This window comes from Malurus melanocephalus, unplaced genomic scaffold (assembly GCF_030028575.1).
Source record: "Malurus melanocephalus ecotype Western Australia unplaced genomic scaffold, MMel_1.1 scaffold_227, whole genome shotgun sequence".
Taxonomy (NCBI): Eukaryota; Metazoa; Chordata; class Aves; order Passeriformes; family Maluridae; genus Malurus; species Malurus melanocephalus.
The window spans coordinates 814491-838768 of record NW_026623459.1 but is presented as its reverse complement, the minus strand read 5'-3'; the positions used below and the strand labels follow the sequence as shown (position 1 = coordinate 838768).

General features: G+C 36.1%; 1 protein-coding gene across 7 annotated transcripts in view; it reads left to right on the top strand.

Moving 5' to 3' along the window:
• NFIB (nuclear factor I B) overlaps positions 1 to 24278 on the top strand; it is a 164493-nt gene that overhangs the window by 134579 nt on the left and 5636 nt on the right. For 3 of the 7 annotated variants that reach the window (XM_057374511.1, XM_057374513.1, XM_057374518.1), the window contains 3 exons: positions 6824 to 6989; positions 10494 to 10576; positions 19252 to 19340. The exons of 1 other annotated variant lie outside the window; for it this stretch is intronic. In XM_057374511.1, the coding sequence (XP_057230494.1) occupies positions 6824 to 6989; positions 10494 to 10576; positions 19252 to 19340 (338 nt within the window). The remainder of the gene's footprint in view (positions 1 to 6823; positions 6990 to 10493; positions 10577 to 19251; positions 19341 to 24278) is intronic. 3 more of the 7 variants (XM_057374512.1, XM_057374514.1, XM_057374515.1) reach the window with 3 other exon arrangements.

The window sequence follows — 24278 nt, the reverse complement described above, 5'->3', positions numbered from 1 at the left end:
ACCATCCAAACTCTTTGAGTATGTATTATGAGGGGCACAGTTTACATGARACCTTAGCTGAAATGTTGTGATATTTCTTATGAAATACACAATKTTCATTATATGGTAAAACTAACTGAACTTAAAGGGAGTGGACTGTTTTCTTCTTACAAGAAATGGCTGACGTGTTATGTACKACAGGCTGAGAAAATGGCTGCATATTTGTTCATATTTTACTGCATATTAGACTAAAATTCCTGGGTCTGATAAAACATACTTTWTTGCAGCATGGGCTAGTTTGCAGCTTTATCTTTTTGTTAGTTTTACCTTTGTCTGAAGACAGCAATACCTGAAATGCTTGAGAAAGGTTGTTTCTGGAAGCTGATGAAGCCACTTATTTTCCTCTTGTACTTGATTGGGATATTTAACCTTTTGTTCAATAAAGACAGGCACATTCCTCAGGAATGCCAGGCAGATGCTTTGTCATTCTTCAGTGCAATAACTAAAGTCACTTAGTGTTGAGGAGGGAATCTTGTGAGGCTCTGTTTAGGCTGGTCAGAGCATTTCCTGTTGGCTCTTGGGGGAGTACTAGCAGAATAAGCCAAAAAAAGCATGACTGTGTGCCTGTGGTTTCTTTGGTATAGCTAGCACCTCCTTTATTTGTTGACATTTAATAGTTTTCAGCTTCTTGGCAAGTCTTTCCTTGATATTTTTGAAGAAATTATTGAAGATTAAATAAAGCAATGTGCATTTCTTAGTAGTGATTGGGAGGCAAAGAATGAGAGTCCTAACTTAACACTGTTTACTAAGTGTTTAAAGATTTAATTGCAGTTGTACATGGTTATTTTGTGTTTAGTCTGCTCTAAATGCATAAATCTCTAGAGTACATGAAATACTATGTTACATAAAGATATCTTTTGAACATTTTTCTACAAAGAGAATTCCCTTCCCATGCTTTTGTCACATAAACTTACCCTTAAGACAAATATACAAGAAAAGCTGGGGTTTATCTTGTGCTCTACCTGTTGACAACTGATTTTGTGAGCTCACAGGTAAGATTGTGATTCAGGATGTAGGACTCTAGACTGTCTCATGATGTACACTGCTGCTCATGGCTTGGMTTGCTGAAACTGCAGCTGCTCTCAGTTTCAGCAGCATTGCATCAAAAGGAAAACTCATACATTAATTCATCAAGTGAATGAGACTTAGACCTTTCTAGATCAAACTCAGCACGTTGTTTCTTATGGAAAGTAGCGTAGAAGGGATGTTGTCAGCCAAAAACTGGCAACAAGATGTTTTTTTTTAAATCTAATTTTTCAAGGAGATAGGTAGCTGTGGGTCACACCACATGARGCCTGTGCGTTGCATTTCAGTGAGATGTGTAAGATGTGTTGTGACAATGAGTTACTCAGATTCTTAATAAGGAAACTAGGGWGAGTCATGCCTGTGAAGAGTGGTAAGGGGCTCTAAAAGCAGGGAAGTACAATTCTGTTGCTACCATAATGCCCAACAGCAGAAAGGACAGCTGTTTAGCCTTGCTTTGTGTGAAGCAAATGCCTTTAGGAACCCACCAGGTTCAAACTGCCCTACAGTATTTTCTACAGTCTCACTGGTGGCACTTTAGTCATGTCTTTCCCTTATGTTTAGCAGGATCTCTAAGGCACTGTTATTAGTCAGACAGGTAATAAATTGAGGACGAGTGTTTCATACCTTTCATGAAACTGCCCTGCTGTACCACTGAGCTGTGTCCAGTGGGAGAATACCATGGTCATTTGATTTTTGCAGGTGATGGAGCATTAGGGTGTCCTAGGCAAAAACGAGAGGGGAAAAGTTAGAAAAATGAAAGATATTTCTGATTTCTTTCAGTTGTTAGATCAGATTGATCTAAATCATCCATCACTCTCTGTGGGCACAGTGAGATGGGCTCAAAGATAAAACTTATCAGCTATGACCTTTAGGGTTCCCAGATGTGTCTAGTAGACAATTTTAAAAGTAAGATATTTGGTATCCAGAACCAGATCTTCTATAAATCCATCAACAAAATTGATTCAATCAACAGTCTCAGAATTACACTGCTGTAGGGTTTTACAGTGATACTGTTCACCATGGTATTGGAATCTTGCCATTACAAGCAATGGGTATTGTTGAGAGGAAGTGGGTRACAGTATTTCCAAATGCACAGTACCAAGTTTGACTAAACTGCATTCATTGGTTGGTCACCTGTAAACATGGTACCAGTGTGAAACACAGAATTTCTATTAAAAATCTGTGTTTTGAGATAKTATTCTCCAAGTATAATTTTTAGCTGGAGTAATACAATTTTTTATTAAGCCATGAAACTTATATCTGAAACACCTAACAGAGTATCATATGTAGCTATATCTAGGACATGCACTGATTCATATGATTTCTGGCCTTGTTTAATTATTTGTACTTAATATTCCAAGGAAAACTGGATTTCTTTAATTTGGAGTTCAGAAGTATAATTGCAATTATTTTATAAAATAAAAAAGTGTGCATATTTGATGTGAATATCAAATAAAATGGATTATTTGATTATTTAAGCAATAAATAGTTTATATGATTTGTTTAATAGGTGTGTCAAATTTATGTTATGTTTGGAGAACTTAACATAATGTTAAGTTTGGAGAACTTAACTTAATGTTAGTAGTTGCTCTTTCACTATAGCATCAGAAGGATTTTTGTAACACTGAAAGSAGTGAACTATGTGAAAAATGTGAATTGTAACTGAACAACTAAGTCTAAAAATGCTGATATTTTGGCAAATATTTGAATATTTGAGGAAATGAAAGGAGCTTGTTTAATTACTGATCATAAATATGCTAATAAAATCCTATCAGGGAAAAGGAAAACAGGTATAATATATATATATATATATAATTTTCCTTAAGAAAGTCCATGTTTGTTTCTGGTACAGGTTCCTAGTCAATCTTCAGACCTGATGATTAACTCAAAGTGTGCCCAGTGCCCACCATCAGATATATATATATATATATATAATTTTCCTTAAGAAAGTCCATGTTTGTTTCTGGTACAGGTTCCTAGTCAATCTTCAGACCTGATGATTAACTCAAAGTGTGCCCAGTGCCCACCATCAGATAACAACAGCTTGACATTCTGWATTATGTTACAGCTGTGACAACAAATACAACTTTTCTGTGGCTTTGGGCACATAAATGAATCAAACTGTGGCAATTCAAGATGGTGTGGAATTAAAAAAAGCTGAAAATTGTAACACACCTGAAAGTCAAATTAGCCTCCAAAGCAACAGTAGAAAAATGTATATGTGCATAAATAAGGACTAAATATGCCAGACTTCTCYTGTGTTTTCTTCTTTCCCTCACAAATTTTCAAATGCCCAGCTGRTTTATCTAACACAGCTGCCCCCATGGAATTTGCTTGAGGTTTATGCCTCAGCCAYCACCTCTGTGAATCCATCATACAGACATATTGCTGCCCTGTTTGATGGTAACAGTTGATTCTTCACCTGTAATRCATTTGTTTGTAAGAATCTCTCCAGGAAAACTGGAACTAGAATGTAGAACTTGTTTTGCATAAGGACAAAATTAATTTGTGTTAATGATGTAGTGTAAGTATTTGCACTTGTAATTCAAGTGGRTGCTGTCCAAACAGATGTGCACTTTCCATGCTAAAATACCTTCTGCTATAACTAAAAGGAGAACAGGCGCAGAAGTTCCTTCTAGCTGCCAGTTTTCAGTAAGTTTAGTAAGGGACTGTTTCTGACCTGAGGATTTCTCTTTTTGGACTGCAAACTTAAAGCACYTTGGAGGACTTGAAACATTTGAGAGAGCCAATGTTCATGAGCTTGTACTACTTTCAATTGCCACCATGTAGAATCTAGACTTTTATTTCAAATCTTTTAGCTTTGTGTTTCCAAGGATAACCAGAGAAGTGTGAATTCAATATAAACTGGTGCAGCACATCTGCGTCAATCTGAAAACAGGACAAAGCAATGATGAGACAATTCGGTGAATTTTTTTTAGGACTGCTTTTATGATTTTAAACTGCAAACTGATTATGATAACTTAAATATCTGSTTAACTGCTTTGCTGTTGTTCACTGCACGCAAGAAAAACAAATATGGATGTTTTGTGAAGACTTCTTATGAGTGACATTCCTCTGATAGAATTTGGGAGTATGAGAGTGCTATTCATAAACTGCTTTCAAAAGTAGCATGCTTATGAAAAACACTGAAGTTTTAAGAAAATTTCAAGTGTACCATTGCCTGTTACCAGCATTGTCAAAAGGAGGCCCTTGGTTTACATCTCAAAGACAGGCAGAATTTTTAAAGAAGAATTGTTTTTGTAAAAGCCCCACGAGGTATGTACTTACCTACAAGTAGATTGCAATTGCAACTCAATTAGATTTGAAATTTAATATGCAGATTGTGAAATCATGGAACCATAAGAATTGAACTTACTGAAGTAATAAGTTTTCATTTTTTTTTTTATTTCAGCGGTTTCTTTTCTGTGTCTAGAAGACCTCAGTGTGTCTGCACTCAGTTTTAGGTGTGAGAGAGATATAGAACCATTCCTACCATTTAGGAAGAAACTGGAGGAAAAAAATAAAAAGAAATGAAGGCACTTGTGGTGGTGGGGGGCAGGTCACATCAATGTAATTTTAGATCTGCTAAAATCTCTGGTAAATTCCCTATGGGTATCAATAATAGAGGATTTCATCCTCTATTTGGGTGAAGTGGGGTGATGTACTGCACTGCTGTTACATATCACACAGGGAAAAACTTGGTTTACAAGAGAATGTCTTATAACTGAATAAGGAGTGGGTTTTCTCATTTGGACCATATGGACAAGGGCTAAGCTGGGGTCCATGTGAGCCACTGGATTCCTGTTGGCTGGGAGCACTACAGGACAGTATAAGGTGATACACTGCTGTAAATCATCATGGTCTCCTGTGACCTTCTAATTTATTTTAATATATTCTAATTTATTCTAGTCTGTGTTTGGAGACAGCTGCTTTTGTAAGCTGATTATACTGTCTGTTTCAATCCATTCACTCYATGGAATCTTCTTCCTTAGTTTTTAAAAGAGTTGCTCATTTTGGTAAGAGATTGTCAATTGTTTTGGGGATGTCTGTACACCTCATAAGCTAAGGTTCCTAAGGTAGCCTTGTGTTCTCAGGTCAGTGACTCCACCTAGAAGCTACCAGATGCAGCTGAGAGGTGTTATTCCCTCCAGCAGGCTGCGTGGATAGCTGGGCTGCCAGGACAGGAGAGGGGGCTTGCCTCTGCAGCAGGCTCCTGAGAAGCGTTGTGCAAATCCAGCCCAATTTAGTGAGCAYGTCTTACTGACAAGAGTTATGCCCMGGGAGTGACTTTTTCTCATTAAGASTGCTAGTTTGTTTGCCACTCATATTTACAGTGCATTTTTACTGTTATTTTTCATAGTAAGGTTTGGGATTTTAGAGAGGGGAAATAGTCAACTAACTGCTCAGTGTTCAAATGGAAACCAGATTGGTTTCCTTTTGCACATGCATTTTCTAGTGCTTTCTGCTAGTTTAGTTTTAGATGTCCTAAACAAGACTCTCCCTTGGGTGCATTYGTGAAGTCTAATAGATTATACTGCCAGGAAGTTTCTCGTGCTATTAATTTTAAATTTCCTTCTCAATTTCATTCCATTATCCCAAGTATGTATTTCCTGTATTTTCCAAATAATTCCTTACTCTTCTGTGTGTTTATACTTCTCACATATTTGCAGTAATTGTCTCAGTCCAGTTATTATTTCACTACCATAGTAATGTTTACCTCATTTAACCTTTTTTTGAATCAGTTGAATTGCATCCTTTATCATTCCATGTCTCTAAGTTATCTTAATTTGACAAGATCCTGCTGATAAAAAGATTGTTAGTATTTCATGATTGTGTGGCTCTTTTGAAACACTTGTGACTCATAAAGCACACAATCAGTTTAAGACAAGTTATCAGCCACTGTTATAAAAACTATTTACTACGTTACTTTTTATTGCAAGTTATTTGCCATTGGAGGATTTGCGGTCATGCAGAATGTCTAAGGCATATTTAAGCACTGGATAAACATATATTTACCACCTGTCAGCTTTGCCATATTCAGATGTGCCTACATGCAGAAAATAACATATTACCTTGATGGCCTGTACGTGGCATCAGGTGATATGTAGAGTGCCTCTTGTATCCATCTATTGTAGAAGTGTCATTACTTATTACACTCTTGACATGTAAACTTCCCATTACTAAACACTTCTGTGTTTTTAGTAGGCGGCTTTTTGCCAAATGCTGTGATGTGTGCATTACAGTGCCTCGTATCCAAACCCTCTGCCCTGCTCCCAAGCATGTGAATCATTAGTTAGCTTTCCAGTGTGAGTAATCTCTGTGGACAACTGTGGTCAAGCCTTGGTTATCCTCCAAGCCAGAGTGGTATGGCATGTGAAAACAGACGTTTTACATCAGTCATTTACTCTCAATACTTCATACATTAGGGCCTATGCCTGGTCAGTTTACTCCTGCTGTCATGGRATTTTGGTTCACGGTCACTGCATGAACAGCAAATATATTCCAAACAATGTGATGCATGCTTCATCCAGGAAGGAAGAACGCTTACCAAAAAGTACTGCTAACTAAGCAGTATCTGAAAAGGGACCTGCCTGGCAAAAATATCACATGAAATTCATAGCTTCTTTAGAACAGCCCATTCCAAAACACACAGGTGCTGTGATGATGGGCAGTTCTGAAAAACCCTAAGATAGGTAGGTAGGCTCCTTAAACACAATGTGTATGTTTCACAAGGCATTCTTTTGGTTTTGTTTTGTAGCCTAACAGCAGTGGTCAAGTAGTAGGGAAAGTGCCTGGCCATTTTACTCCAGTTTTGGCACCCTCTCCCCATCACAGTGCGGTGCGACCTGTGACCCTGACCATGACAGATACTAAACCCATCACTACATCCACTGAAGGTGAGGCATCTTCACCTACAGCAACCAGTAAGTATTTCTTTAGGAAACAAAAAATGTCCATCGAAGATTCGATTTGATTTCAAATTGAGGCCAGAAAAAGGCGCCTTTTCCTACTATTTGACCAAGTGAGTGCTCATCATTTTACATGGAGAGCAAGAACAATCTGACTGCAAAGCTTTTCCTCCCAAAGTTTAGACCAACGGATCATGTTACACAAATCAAAGTTTGTGACATGACAACCAAAGTAAAAGGGAAAAGCCTGCATATTTGACCACTATTCAAGGAAAAGAAAACATGCTTATTCATCTGAGGTGGACATTGTTAAGACATTGAGAAGCACACCCAGACAGTAAGGTTTTACAATGACCTACAGATGGAATTCCAAACACAGACTGGATAATTTGCTCCTCAATGAACTTTCCTACAGAAATCAAACCCTTTACAACACATACTGAATCCAAGCTATGATAATTGCATGTTAATATAGGTTGTGTCATTTTTAGCAAAAACAACGATTGTGGCAAAAGAAAATCTTAATTCCTTGTCATTGCTGCAAGGGATGGTAGCTCCACTGTTTGCTTGTTTGTTTGTTTGTTTTTTAAAATAGAAAATAACAAATTCTAACTTCAATGTTTTAATCTCGTTACTACATATAGGATCATGTTACTTTTCCTATTATCTTCAATGGAGTTGCAGTTTTAGAGATTGGGGAAAAACTATATCTAGGCTAATTTCTTCCCTCCCAAGTATTCATGATCAGTGGCACAGAATGTTGGTTTTTAACTGTGTTCTGCATTTCTGTTGTCCTTGAACTTTTTTTGGGCTTGTGATGGCCAGTGTTACCAGTATTTATCAGGTTGGTGAAGATCCCTCGGAGACACTTCCAGATTTTTGGAAAAAACTAACCTCTCTTTAAAAGTATTAATCTCTTTAGAGTCTGTTACATTAAAATTACTTGTTCTAGACTTATTTAATAGTTGAACTGCAAATACGGTCCCTCACTGTTGGTCTGTCATTAACAGAGACCATAAGCTGTATGCTTTTCAGGTATTATACTACTTTAAATCTTTCATCATAATCTGAAGCAGAGGTTACACTGAGATGTGTAAGATGTAAAGGAGAAAAGCGCTTCAAGCATTTTTTATAAAAGGATAGTAATAACTTCTGGAGAAACTACTGCTTCACTATAAAAAATAATTATATGGATAGGTTTATGACAGTATTTCAGCTGCCCTCGCAGTATATTAGTTTTATTAAGAATGACAGAATGTATCTGTAGCCCCGCTGGTGATTTGTGGTACAGTTTTTGCACCTTTTAAGAAAAGTTAGTTTTAGCAGCAAAGAAGAAACTGCTGCTTTAAACATTCGCACCAGAACAAAAAACTGAGAAAACTAAGATCTTGTATAGTTTCAAATATTTGTGGTTTCATTCTGCTTTGACATGACCGTGCTTGGCCTACATATCTCTCTTAGATGGGCTCAGGGTTTCTGATAAAAATAAAAAACAGTGAATGCCAGAATTGTTTTGGGATGTTTTCTGGAAATCTGACCTTTATCATCCTTATAGGAAAGCACACCTCATCTGTCCATTTTCCAGGTACTAAGGGAATAATCTAGACTATATTTTCCAATTAAATCATCACCCAGTTTCTTACACAATTTATGGGAACTTAAGTAGCTGATTCAAAAGCTGAACCTTTTGAACATCTTGGCTTAGATGCTTAAAATGAGGCCTTCTCATGCCTCCRTAGTAGTTTCCAAATAACTTCTTGCCACCACAGCACATAACTAATAGTAGAAAAAATCCCTATATGCAAATTATATTTGAATGTGCCAGCATTACCTAAAAGACAGCGTATAACACCTCACCTGCTAGGGGGTTATGATTTTCAGAAAACTGAAGTAGTCTATTTCTTTGGCAAAGCCTTTTGAGACTAGATTGGTAATTGTAAGAACACAAAAAAATAAAGATGTATAGCTTGTTGATGAAGAAAATAACAAATAAAATGAGGCATCATGTCCTTCTGATATATGAATTATATATGAATACATATAAACTATATTACCAGTTGTAATAGATCTACCACACAGAGTGCTGATGTTAAATTAATGGGAAAATCAACACTGAATATATTTTATGGCATAGTTTTATTTTTATTTGCTCTGACTGATTGGTAGAAAACATATATAGGTGTGTATTTATATAACATAAACTTGGACAACAAGTTAACATTATTATTCAGTCTGATGAGAATAAATTGGCAAATGATTAGCACTGCTTTTCATTCCAAAGTGCAATAGCAGAATTGTTTTTAATCAGAAAGAACAGCAGGCTCTAATAATATTTGGGGAACCTTGTGGCCTCCACTATAATTTCTTTCTAATAACTGGTGATTTTTATGACAGTTTTTCAGTAAAACCTGTCTACTGTACATAGCATTTTAAATTATCATTTTTTTAATGAATGCATTTAGTTTCTCTGTTTTTTTCCATGTGACTTTAATATTAGCAGGCCAGTTTAGTAAATACTCTCATCCAGCTTCTCACTGGCATGCTTGTAGGTGTATGCTCAGTTTCAGTGGTTTTGCTACCAAATCCTTACCACTTTTCCAGCAAGTTTCCAGACTAGAACTCTACAAGTTGCAGTGTGGACATCTCCACATCTCCACTCTGGGAAGCTGAGTCAGGCTACCTAACTAATTTGATAAGTGCCACTAAAAGTCATGAGAGGATAATGGCTTTTAGGGATTGCTGGCAGAGACCAGACAGGAATTTGTCCTGCAGGTGAAGGATTTATGCTCTGTAGCTAATCACTGCATTGCTTGATATTGCCTTTCTCTTCAGAAATGGACTTCTTCGATCTTCTGTAGTAGGCAGTGAGAGACTTTAAATAGTTCCCCTCAGAAAAAGATTGTTTCCTGGTGTATGGGGGAGTTGAATATTTACTATTATATTGCACAGTAAGAATTAGCCCCCTTCTTAGGAAAATATTAATTGGATTACAACCCATTACAAAGGCCTGGAAAGATTCACTTCATGCAAGTAATAAGTAAATCCAAATTTTATTCTACTTTATGTTATTCTTTTACAGCAGTTTGGGGTTTTCTTGGTAGAAACAGGACATTTACAGAAGTAAAAGTAATGTGATCATGAATATTTTCTCTCAGCACTGTAATCTTAGTGATTTCACAGTTGTTTTAGATTGGTATAATGGAAATCAAAATTGCTATTCCTTCGAATAAATACATTGTGAAATAATTTGGAAAAAATAATCAAAGGAACTATTATTTACAAGAGATATAATTATGATTTACACATGCAGCTTCCATTGAAGTTTCTAGGAATTTACACATGCGTTTCCAAATTTGGTTCAATATTTCTTTTGCTTCCTCTTAAAGGAAAATCAAAGACACATCCTATATATTGCAAAATCATAACTCTGGATCTCTCCTATTTGTGCTGTACCTATACCAGGTAATAGTCATGATAGGTTGGTATTTTTATCAATATGTTTTGTTCTTCCTTAATCAGCCTACACAGCCTCAGGCACATCCCAAGCCAATCGATATGTGGGACTAAGCCCAAGAGACCCATCCTTCCTACACCAGCAACAGGTGGGCAAGTTTCACATAGGTGTAATGATATAGAGAAACTTTTGCGATGTTACCTTCCTACATGCTGCCACTGTTATCCTGGACTTGAATCTTGAGGTTTTCAGTATTGGTCATTGAAGATGAAGTACATTCAGAACAAAGTGAACCCTTTAAGAAATATATATTTAGCTTGTACTTTGTTTCTTAGATTTGTGCTACCTTAAGGAACTCCTAATTATGTTTCTTTTGTTATTTTAGTTTTCAAGAGTTCGTACCTGTAATCTCTAATAGGACTCAAAGCAGAATGAGGTGTTTAAGAAACAAATACTAATTTCAAAATCAGTTTAGAAAACAAGCACAACTCCCAAAGCAAAAAGTCCAGTTTATTATTTTCAAGTTATTTTGTTTCTTTTTCCCACACAACACATTTCTTTAACACATTTCTTCATTTAGCTTTAGAAGATCAGTTATAGAATCAAATTCTCAAGGCAACACATCATCACTTCTAGTGTAATAGGTTTAAATTGGTCTGCTGATTTCAAATGTGATAAAACCACATTTTTTGTTCTAGTTTCCTACATAATTTATATTTCAAGTAGCCTTTTAAATTTCACATCTCATTAATGCTGTAAAATTAATGCAAATGAAGTGTTTACCGAAACTGTGAAAATATACAGCCGAGATTAATGACGGCATACAAATAAATTAGCTGCAGCCAGTAGCAAGGCCATGCACATGCAGGAATGCTACATTAATAGTAACAAAAATAAATTCAGGCCCTTTAGAATTTTAATGTGCTTGACGTTGTGTGTTTGTGTTCCTCTTAGATCTTAACAGTAGAGGACTTTGAAATTCACAGCATGTAAATGTTATAAGGGGAAAAGCTGAATGTGGCAATAAGGAAGAAGGTGTTAAGGAGTCCTTGGTATTTGCTKTATTGTATATTTGTTCTCAGATTTGGGTTGCTGTCAGCAGTTTATACACATTCTAGTTTCATTTTTCAGTAAAACCTACCTGTTCTGAATTTGCTGAGACGTAGGTGAGGTGTGTTTCAGCTGGAACTCCGTATCCTTCCCAACTCCCAGGGCAAGGTGGCAGTATGTCCATTTTAAAGGTCACCACATGCAGAGTTCAGAGAAAATCATAAAGATGATAATTTATTCAAAATAGTTGATGCTTTGCCAACTCTTTTTTTTTAACTAGTAAGACCTAAATTCAAACATCTGTACACTTTTATGAAAATATGTAATGACTATTAGTGGGTTTTCCAGTCATGAATTTCTCAATAATTTTTCTGGCATATTGTTGGGTTTTTTTAGCTTCTCAAAGATTTTTGTATTATGAAATGTTTTATAACTACCTCTGACATGGTTCTTTTTAAAAGATATATAGTATACGTTTATCATTTTTTAAAGCACACACACCACCTCTCATTTTACACGCAGTGAATGTAATTTGTGGAGTTCCTGTGAGGTTTTTAGAGTATCCTTTGAAATGTCACTGACATCCTGTTAATTTGGGGATGTGAATAAATTTTTTCACCTCTACATTTCTGGACACATTTTTTTTCTGTAAATTGCTATTGCTTAGGCCCGCTCCACCTTCTTCCAAACTCATTGAAAGATTTCTTAACTTCTCATCACGTGCCAGAAAGTAGTGGAAGCACATTTAATTTTCTCCTGGCTGATTTTTGTGATATACACTGCAAATGTTGCACATCTTCTATTTATTTTTGTCCTTGTGTAGATCAAAACAGATTTCAAAATTTCAGCAGTGTCTTTGAAACATGAAAGAGAGAGGGATCTCAAATGTCTTTGGTGTTCACATGTACTGTGTCTGATACTCCCTTTTGTGGTAAAACATGTGGCCAAATGGCTTGGGAGGAAGGGGAAACTAAGATCTCACATACACTTCAGAAGCAAAAAATTATCTAATGCCACTGTGTTAAAGCCATGTTCTCCTTTGTAAGTTATATTGCTTCATAGTCTCATTATATTAATCCAAGAGCATTGATTGATGACCAATGAGCTATGTATATAGCACATTTGAAAATTGTTTTATTGTCTTTGCTCTTAACTCACTATTTTAACATGCAGTGGACATGTCAGTGTTTGCCTGAGTGTGTTTGTGTGCGTGTGTGTGTGTGTGTGTGTCTGTGTGCCTACACATATGTAGAAAATTAAGGACTAGCACGTACAGTGGAAACCATTTGAAAGAACTGAAATCTTTAATGGATAAATATGAACATTTAAGTGTGTATATGCATGATTCTAATGAACTAGTTTCCTTCACTCAATTCTAAAGGTATCTCAAGAGATGCCACATTTATACATATATATATATATATATATATATATATATATGTGTGTGTGTGTGTGTGTGTGTGTGTGTGTGTGTGTGTGTGTATACATATATATGTATATAAACTCAGAAAGTAAGGTAGAGCTAGTGAAGGTTATCCTTCGGTAAGGCAAAAATGGGATTGATTTACTATGTCCTTTCATTACTTTACAACAATTTAAGAGACCACTCTTCTTGTGGCAGATTTTAAATGCATTTGCTTTAAAGCAATCCATGATGAATGAAAAGAAAAATCAAGGGGTATGTGAAATAAAGGCAATTAATCATTTTATATTAGTGGAGAGAAATTTTAAATTAGAAAGCTGATGGTCTTAGTTCCAGAGAGGTCTTTCAAACATTCCCCACACCCTGTAATGCACATTGACCCCTCAAGAATAAATATTGTCACCAGAACCTTTTTAACTTCATCAGAGGAGTCTATTTGAAGATTTATTCTTTCTGGTTATGAGAAATATTGGCATATACCCTTAAACACTTTTTTTTTGTTATTAAAAATTACCCTTAWGTAGCCCATTTAAGTTACAGTGACCACAATAAATTTAACAGTTACMCATGTGTTTTGCAACATGCACTACAAGGAGTCCTCAGAAAGTGATAGCTTGCTTGAACTTCCAGTAAACAATTTATAGAACAGCACACCCAAAATAGTCACATTTAGATGGGGAGCACTGAATAAAACTTTGAAAGACAATGCATAATAGGGCCAGTGGAAGAATTTTTTGGCTTTTACTGGTCTGGATACTGTGAAAATGTGGTGTTATATGCATTACTTAGCCTGCAATATTGATAGCTGGAAGGCCAGATTCTAATGGGGAATTTTAACCACACAGTCCATTTTCTGCTGCACTAGCTGGTGGATCTTCCCACCACTCGCCTCAAAATGCTAGCTATTTCTATACTGTGTCATGAATAGCCACAAAACCTACRTCTTGCTTCAGTGGTATCTGGGGAGTTATATGTAAAATGTCACTTTCTTATAAAAAAATCATGTCAGACCTCCTCTGTCTATTACAAAATATTAGTGACCACTCATTTTTCTTTTTTTGATTCAGCATCAGCTTCTGAGAGTTATGTGTTGATCATGTAACTGCAGGGAGGACACCATAGGATGGGGYAAGGGAAGTGATAAGATCTGAGTGAGACAGTGTTTCTGAATTTTATTATTGGTAGTTGGCGGAAATATTTTATAAAGTCAAATCTACTGCTCACTGTTCTTAATCTGTGCTGAGAAACATCCTAAATAAATTAAATGAAAGATTTCTGTAATGACATGGAAGCACTTTCTATCCCCGCCCTTAATTTGCATTTATTGAAGATTTGTGGTTTCTAAGCCTAGAAGAAAGGGTAACAAAGCAACAAACTGAGGAAAGTCAGTCAAATTCAACCTTCTACAAGTGGACACAATTCATTGCCAGAGTGCTAGTTGTGTCTGCATTTTTTGCCTAATTACCTTTAATGGCAAGATCATTAGTTCATTAKCTCAGTCTTAATGATCAGAATTCTTGTGGTGATGTGACGGCATTTCTTTGGCCTGTTTGTGTCACTGTTCTCAACTTCATGGATAAATTATGTTATTGAAATGACAAACACTTTGAGTCAGGTTATGTTGTTTCTGGCAATAATGCTACAAATCTGCCAGAAATACTAGTCATACACTTTGCGTGTGTAAATAGTATAAAAAGATGGATGGATGGATGGATGGATGGATGGATGGATGGATGGATGGATGGATGGATGGATGGATGGATGGATGGATGGATGGATGGATGGAAGGACGGCTGGATGGATGAATGGATGGATAAATACATAGACACTTGTATTTATTGCAAGTACAGATGACTGGTTTCACAAAAAAAAATAAGATTTCTGTTGGAATGAATGAAATAATGAAAGGTTTTTGTTCTTGACCATTTAATTTTAATGCACCTTGGGGTCTTGTATGGATGATTCTATTTTTAATYATAAAACATAAATAAATGGGATGGCTATTAAGGTCTGTGAGGACAATAACCTATAGAACCTCCCTGTCACAGTAAATGGTGTTAACTAATGGTGGCCCAATTGCTGAGGAGTTAATGAACTCTTTCAATCTTTGCACTGATAAACACAGTGGCATGATTTTCACTAATGTTTGCACTTTCTGGGTACRGCATGTTGCATTCATGATTTTCACACAGATTTTACAATTATGAGTGAGGCACTTTCAATGCACATAGTAATATGATCTCTAAAATGCAAAATCGGAAAACTTGTATACAGTTTTTTATTTCCTACAAATGCTTTCCCTGWTTCTTCTGCGTAAAGTTGCTCTTACCAGATGCATCCTTTAGTTACTGAGCTGCACAGTTCAAAAAGTTCTCTTCATACAGTTCATCATGGAAATTGTGGACTTAAACGTCCACTGAACACAGAGTATTTGTTTACAAAATGTTTTGGGTGGATGTTGCTTTTGCTTTCAGCAGCAGGCTGAAAGAAGAACACAGGCGGACTCCCAAAGAGAACTTGTCAGTAAAGTCAGGAAACAGGTTATCAACACTTAGGCTGTTCTTATTGTGTCCCTTATCATAATTGACAGTTTGACGTAAAACTGGGTCACATGATCATCAGGGAGGTATGTAAATGGCTAAGAGGTCACCTTTCACATATGCTTGCTGGAAAGGAAACACATTTAAAGGAAGTTTCAGTCAGAACAATGACAATATGCAAATGCTAAGTTTYATGGGCTTTTCTCGACTAACAGAAGCTACATCAGTCTCCTGTTACTTTCCAAAATACATTTCTACTTTCACTAGCTATTACAGAAGCTTGAAATGACTGTTAGAGYTAGACAGCCATTCTTTAGATATGAGACCACAGAATCTGCTTAAATACTCACCCCTTAAAATTATTCATACTACAATTAAAGATGGAGCTGTTGGCTATGTGTTTTTAATGTATGCGTGATTTGCATACTTAAAACTCTGCAGGATGGTTGTGCTTGCAAGGTGCTGTTTAAACTGTTTAAGCTGTGAAGAACAGCTATGGTAAAATCTAGCACTTGCATAGAACTTCACATCAGTATGTCTCACAGCTCTGCAAAGTGCAAAGCAAAATCACTTTCCTGGCATTTTACAGAACAGAAGCACTTCATATACTGCTCTGCTTCTCTCCAGGCCTGTGTCCCATTCCAGGCCTTTTTCCCCTTCCTGCAAAGTGTCTGAGGTGGATGAGTGAGTTGTGTTGCCTTTCAGGAGAAACATTTGCAGAGGGCTTTTTGCTCTGTGCTGCCTCATGAGTGCAAGGTGGGTGTGAGGCAGGTGTGAGGGCAGTGCCCGGCATCTGGGAAYGGCAGGACTGCCTCAGAGGGTTCCTCATCTGCTGCAAAGCTGGGCTTCCTTTTCCAGTTCAGAATACAGACCCATCCTCTGTTCTTTTGTGGTTAGATGAGAGATAACTATGGAAATCATTGATAATATTTTGAGGATGGAAGGTGTTGTGGAATTGAGGTTCCTGTGGCTTGCCTTGGTAAAAAAAGACAGAGCTGTGGACTGAAGTCTGTTCAACAGACTTCTAGGAAAGACATTTCACCATGTCATATACCAAATCAGGTAATTTACTTTGGATTCATAACATACATTTGAGAAAATTAATAATATTTTCCAGCATTTATTAAATGTATCCTGAGGACTATTTCTTATGTTCCTTTACTGAGGAATGCAAGTTTTCTCAAGTAGCCTTCAAGTATTTTCTTGCCTCTCCTTTACACATATCCTGCAGGGAAGCTCTTTTAGATTGCTTAGAGTGGGTAAGAGTGACTGTGCCTCCTCATCTGCATCTAACACTGTGGCATGATTTTAGAGAGCGTCTGAGTTACTCTGAAAACAATGACTAGACAGAAAGCTTTCAGTGTGACTCCAGACAATATATATAGCACTTGATATATCGTCACAAAGTGCCTTATGTCTTTCCACAGCTTGGTAGTCATGTTAKGTGCCCAGGCTTTCTCTGCTGGGCTCTCTGGACATCCTCAAAGGGCAGCCTCCCACTGCTGCTGTGAAAGGGCTTTTTCCATCACACAGAGCCCAGGCTTACAGAGTTTTATCAGACTTCTACAGAATTTTATCTAGAAGGCATAACCTGCCTGGGATGCAGATGCAGRTATTGCTAAGTCTTAAATATGCAGATCTTTCAGTATGGGTGACTTGGGGGAGGAAGTTTAGTGTGAGGGAGAGTTTAAAAAMAATTCTAGGCAGCTTAGTTTTTAAAGGCATTGGAACAGTAATGTGAGCTTGCTGAAGAGTGTGAAGMAGCATATTTTAACAGTGAGAAGGTTATTATCTTTGCAGTGTTTGGATGTATATAAGTTGAGGTACAAATGACTGTATATTATAAGAAGCATGTCATAACTAACATCTATGGAAAAGGTTTCAAAAGCTTTGTGGAGCTTTCYTAGTGATAAATTTAACACATTAACTGTATGTGTGGAAGGTTTTCATACAGACTGTGGGAAGGCTATAGTGATTTAGTGCAGAAGCTAATTTACTAAAATGTAATATATCAATCTCTTACTGTTTCCTCCAAATGGCAAATGCAATTAGGTTCTATATAGCAAGCTAAGTGCTTACCAGATTTCTGAGTTAGACCTAAGTGAATATAATAATTTGGTAACACTAAGTCCATGATTTTAGTAAATTTTTAATGGTTCTAATCAGCCAAAGGGCTTTTATTCATAGATTTTGTATTTTGTGAGAGAAGCAAAAGAGGGGGAGGAGGGTTTAACCTTTCAGTCTTCTGTTTCAGCTGCAAGTGAGTTTTTATAGCTAAGTTATGAAGCTTTAAAATATGCTTTGGTAGTGAAGATGATGACATCCTTAAGGATAATAGGAGAAATACATCTACTGTACTTTGAGTAACAGGGCTGACATATTTTATTATGCTTTCATTATTAAAATCAGGCTGAGAATCCTGTTTTTTATAGTGATTATACCAAATGTTTACGTTCCCATTTCTTTAAACATATTTAATGTATTATTCACAGTTACCTCTAGCAAACTTTTTGACTGCATGTTTCCTTTTCTGGTTAATTTCATGTGGTTTAGTCATGCTTTTAATGGCCTTTAGAAGGTCTCTTGGAGTTCTTTAGATAACAAACAAGAAACAATCCCTATGAAAACATCAAAGAAGACTAACATTTCCATTTCTCAGACCTTAACAGCAGGAAGCTTATGAGTCTAACAGCCAGACAGGGTCAGGTTTGCAATATTGTCTTGTCCGCAGCATTTGTATTTTTCAGGAAAAGACTGCAATTAATTGTGCTCCTGTGAAAACAGTTTATTGTAGTTTGTTYGCTGTAGCCTGTTCTATCTAAGGAATGGGAACATGGATAGAGAAAATGAATATGCATTGAACGCAATTAAACTCAGCTACTTTATCTTCAATTAAGMGTGTTTAATCATATATAGTTGTACAGTAATTTACATGAACATGACTATACAGAGGATAAACTATATATTTTCTTCAGAATCCAGATAAGCTCACTTTCTTAAACTTAAAAATAAGCAGCATATCTTTTCAATAAATCTGCTAACACTATTGGGCAGCTGTTAAATAAACAGAGCTGCAGAGGGTTGCTTGAACAATCTGTAAAGGCAGAACTGATGATTTGAGGATCTGGGAAGAATTTGTTTCAGTTAACATTTAGTACATTCCTCATTACATTAAAATACAGTTAAGTATTTTAAATGCTACTTTCCGGAATCTAAAGATTAGATTATTTTATCACCTCTTGCTAAGTAATGCCATTTTCAGTAACACCAGATTAATAAACTTCAGTTACAAAATACCTATACTACTCTTAAACAACAAGATAACGACATATAGTTTGTTTAATTTGGGCAAATTTTCCTAAAATTGCATGTCTTCTATATTTCACAAACAGCATGCTAGAAGAAACTGATTATATTTTACCTTTATTCAATACACATTATATAGAGCATTGCTTGAAAAGCCAGCATAATTATTTCCTTTCTTAAAGTATCTCTCTATTGATTATTAACATTTCCTTTTATTCCAGCTCAGTTTGTAATCTAATAATGGCTAATTGCTATGTGCTACACACTAGTTACTCTTTTATGCTTTATTAATAGAGGATCATATTAAAGTAGCATTATATTAAACAAATCTATAGGCATTTATTTCTCAAAATAAGTTATTTTTCTTTGTTTTATTTTTTTAAAGTTACTTCTTGGGAAAGTAAGACTTTTGCCATGTACAGTACTAGTTTGCATGTATTCATTTAAATACTAAAAACTGTAGTATGCTCGATCCATATCTGACTGCTAGGTTTCAATTGACAGCTGAGAATTTGTGACTGGACCATGAATCAAAACGGCAGGCATTTATACCCCAGTGCCAGTGAGGATACATTGGGAATTACTTGGCAAAGGTAACATTTTAATTATTTCCACTCCTACACCACCTCTAAAAAAGTTGCATAGAGCTACAGTATCTGTTTTAGTGGGTCTCCAGAGGTATATGTGACAGCATTATGATCAAAATATGTGTGCMACATTTCTCCTATACACATTCAGGTTATCTTTTATGTAAACTGACTTTAGAGAGTCCCTTAATTTAACACCTGAAATAACATTATACTGTCATATGCAAAAGGTTTGTGAATTGAAGGATATACTGATCTTAGGCTTAAAAAATGTCATTTGCAGTCATATTTTGGGGACCTTAGTGGTTAACACAAAGAAAATGGTGCTSTTGGAGATATAAATGAGTATAATAATAAATGACTGAGGTGGTGGTTCTTTTTGGGCAAAGAATAACTATATTATTCATGAAGACATTTCTTACTAACTGGCTGGTGTAGATTTAGGTCACTAACATATACCTAAAGGTAAGATAAAAACCGTCTTATTTTTCAACTAAATGACAGAATAATTAGGAATGATTTATAAAAAAAGAGTTTATTTTTATATGAAAAAAGTCACAAATAAATCAAACAATAAACTCCAATAAACTTTGGTATATTATTAATTTATTGTATTTTACATCTCTTGGTATGTAGTAGATTATGGTAACAGTAAAAGGTGTGTGTTTATCTAAATAGGAATGTAAACAAATCAATATAATTTTGATACATCAGTTTTCACCTTTTTCATGTATGGGATTATCTGCTACACTCAACACTTAATGAAGATTGTACATGTAAAACTTGTAYGTTGAGAGTCTATCAGATGAAGTATTACCTTACTTATTAATTAATTTTACATATTTGCTTGAAATTTATGTGCAMATGAAAATATATGTTCTTCTGAATATTTAGAGTAAGTATGTGTGTGAGTGTAATTTATATGTATTATGTACAAAATACCTTTTGATGCATTGTACAGATGGTACTATGAAYAGCTAGAGGTTTTGGGGCTTTTTTAGAATCAATTTAGAAGGGAAATTACTGAACTTGAAAATTGGTGCTGTTTACAAATCTGAAGTTTACTTTTTTTGGTTTCTTTTATTTTTCAATTATTCTGAAATAATGTTTTAAATTGGGAAGAATTATGGTGGCAAGTAAGGTCTTGTCATTTCTTTCCTTATATATTAAATAGTACTATGGAAAATTAGCTAATGGATTCACCTCATCTTCTCAAGGGCTGTGATTCACATTACAAATCCCCATCATGCAGTAACTGCCAGTAGTGAATGTACTGCCAGTAGTGAATCCAAACAAAGCTCGTGTAGCGCAGAGGGAGTGATTTATTCTCCCACTACAAAGCATTTTCAGGGCTTTGCTGTGTGTTAGAAAATGACATCACAACAACCTATCTAGGAATATCCTTACAGGGTTTCAATCGACCGTCACTCAAGCCCCATCAGAGCAATGCCAGTTATACSGGCTGAAGCGCTGTCCTAGCATTTGCTGAATTCTGTTTTTCAGTASCAYCATACAAAACCCTGGGCATAAATCRTGAAAGGAGAAGAAAAGTGAGGGAAAACATTTCTAGGTGATGGCCAAGAAAAGCATGCTCCATGATCCATTCACTTTGCAGATCAAACTGCTTTGCAGGTCACTCCCAGAATGCTGCTGTCAGAACGTAGCTCTTCCAACACATAGAAGAGCTTGGGTGCAAATTCTGCCTTGGGCATTTCATTAGAGGCCTAGGCTGTGCCACTTGCTCTTGGATTATGCACAGCCTTGAAGGACAAGGAAACAAAAAGTTCTGCCTAAGCAGATGGATTTTAGGTTTTGGGTTTTGAAATGTGACATTCTTCAAATCCACAGAGCTGATGACCTAACAGAAATTCTACTTGCACAGGCTAAAGAGCAGTGAGCCTTTGTAACACTAAAACTAAAATTAAAAAAAACAAGAATATATTGCAAAAGGAATTGTCACTTGCTGGCAAAGAAATATGTCCTGGCCCAGACAAGTTTCTGCAACCCCAAAGGGTTTGATAAACGCTTGATTATGGGATTTCCACATACCTGCAACAATTTTGATTGCGCTCAATCTCAACTTTTAATCAGGCTATTGTGGTTAAATATAGTTGTTTTTTCAGAAGTATTATTGACCTCAGGGAGGTAAAAAAATTGYCAGTCCCTCAGTGTTAGGTGCCCTGTCTACAGAAATCAGGTAGCAAAGATGGTCAGGTTGAAAGCTTTGTCATCGAGCATTGTTGGTAAACCACACCTTGGAAACTTGGGGAAAGTGAATGATGAAAATCTTCTGTCATTTCTGTGCTCTTTGTTTTATTAATAGTTGCCTGTCATATCTCATGGTAGGTACAATGCATAGACTTCAAAATTTGATTTGTTTTGTATTGTTTCCTGACAAAATAATGGATCTGTTGGCATCTAAAGATTCAGGTCTAAGACAGGTCTACACACAAAGGCTGAACTTCGCAAAAAAAAAAAAAAAAAAAAAAAAAAAAAAAAAAAAAAAAAAAAAAAAAAAAAAAAAAAAAAAAAAAAGAGAACGTGAATAATACAAAACAAAAAAGAATACCAAACAATGAAACTGTAGGTCACTGATACTCCATTTGCTAAAAAACCAGAAGACTTGCAGGGAATAGTGATAACAGAAATAGATACTCTGCATAACTGAATTAAATATTCTAGTATCTTTAATGGAAATACTTATATTAAACATTCTATGAGCATCCAAAAAAATCCCTCCAAAACTCACCACARTTATTTGGCAAGGTATTTGGAAGCAGTAATTTTTACTTTGCTGCTGATGYGCAAACCATCTACAATTTTAGTTTGGTTTGTTTGGTTTTTCTTTGCTTATTTCAAGATATATGGTTCATATTATGTCTTTATTATTCTTTTTATATTTATTTGTAAATGTATTTTATTGTGTCTGCTGAACTTTGAGCACCATTTAAACACATCAGTAGAAATAACTTCTCCGGTATTTTTATGATCATTTAGGTAACTTTTTTGGTGTAAAGAAGATACTCAGAACCTTTAAAAAATCCCAAATCCTTATTTTTTGGATAGCTGTATTTCTGTTTTCCTAGAGACTGAAGGCAAAGGGAAGCTGGGAAAAATCTGTAAGGCTCATTTAGAAAAATACAGTCTCAGATATTACGTGAGGACAAGACTGTATGCAAAAAGCACACTTGAAAATTGAGTGAGAGTGACAAAAAGTGGGGGGCRTGGGGTGGGTGGACTGATAACATGAATTTGATCCTAAATCTAAGCCACTCGTTATACCACTGATGATATTTCCAGTGTAAATATTCATAACAGCATAGGTCTCTCTTAGGCCATGTGGAGCATTTGCATGTCTTCCACAGACTGTAAGCAACTTTTCATTGTCAAAGTATACTTTTTAACTCAGCTGTTGACAAATGTGTTTTTATTTACATTAATTCTTTAAACATTCTGTGTTAGTTTTATGGGTTAAGTGTTTAAAGTTACCTTTACATAATCCAGGCAAATGGACTAGGCTAGAATTTCAYGCTTTCATTTTATCTTGACACATCAGCATATTACAACAGCTGGCTTGTTCCTGGAGATGCTGAGGGGGGTTTTGTTCTCAGAGTGCTGAATTTCTGCCTCAGCTGTAGCTGTAGGGGTGTTCAGCATTCCCAGCATCATTTCCCCACACCCCCAGCACCACTGTGTGTTTATGCTAACAGTGCTGATAAGGCAATCAAATGGGATTATCTGATTTGTGAAAGAAATTGGAGGGGAACTGAGAATGGGTGCACATTGCTTTTGTAGCACAATGCTGTGTGCATGTTTGGTATCGAGCAAAGATATAGCTAAAGTTACACAAACAGCAGTCTGTGGAAGCACATTTTGGCAAACACAGACACCTGTTAGAGCCGTGGCTCATGCACTCTGACCTGTGCCCCTCCCTCATTCCTCCTCYCAGCAATGGTTTGGAATTGAAGTTCCATTTTATTATGATTTGAGAACAAAAAGGCTGAAGTATCCTGATGGTAAACATATTCATAGAGAGAAGATCTAATGTTTTCTGATCTTTATCAATTTAAATTACTAATTCTAATAGTTTTGCCCAACTCTGTAATGCAGAAAGATGTGCAGAATATTGTTTCCGTCTAGGCAAACATCTGAACACTTCCTAAGAAATTAGTTGTATTCAAGCCAGACTTGCATGCTGCCATCCTACAGGAAATGGGTCAGCAATCCATTAAGATGCCATTAGATAATCTAATTTGGAACTTAATCTCTAAATTAACCATGCTCCATACTTGAAGCATACTTGAGAGAAAGAAAAAAAGTTTATGTTTGAATCGATAGGGGAGCCGAAGCGTGAAGAAGGCTGTTTGTTTTTTCTGTAGCTGTGGTCACGTCTCAAGCCGTCTGGTAACCAGGAGAAACCAGACATGATGTAATTCCAGATTGAACTTGAACTTCAGGGACTTAGAATGGGGGAACAATGGACCATAGGAATCAATAATGTCCATTTTCCACATGATTATGTTTGGAGCTTTAAGTTAACCTTTATGAGAGTAGCAACAAGAGCTGCTGTGTGACCAAAATGAATGAGATGATCTAGAAGCAAGATGTTAAAATAAAGAAAACAACTTTAGTAATAATTTCTGAGCAGCACTGCAGACTCCAGCAGGATTAGAAAAGTTCTTGCTCTGCAGTRAACTGGTTGCCTGTTCTGAGCTCTCTTTGTTCACTTAGGTGGGACAAACTTAATCTTATGTTTCCTGTCAGATGATTTTTGGCAGCTGTTAGGGAAGGAGGAGCATATTATAGAGAATTCCCGAGTGTAAACTGTATCTTTAACCCCTTGGTTACTCCAGCTTTCTACTTCTTTATCATCTTACCTCCAATTGTTTCTTTTGAAGCAGTAGAACTGCTTCAAAGCAGTTGGGGTTTTTTTTTTGGTTTTTT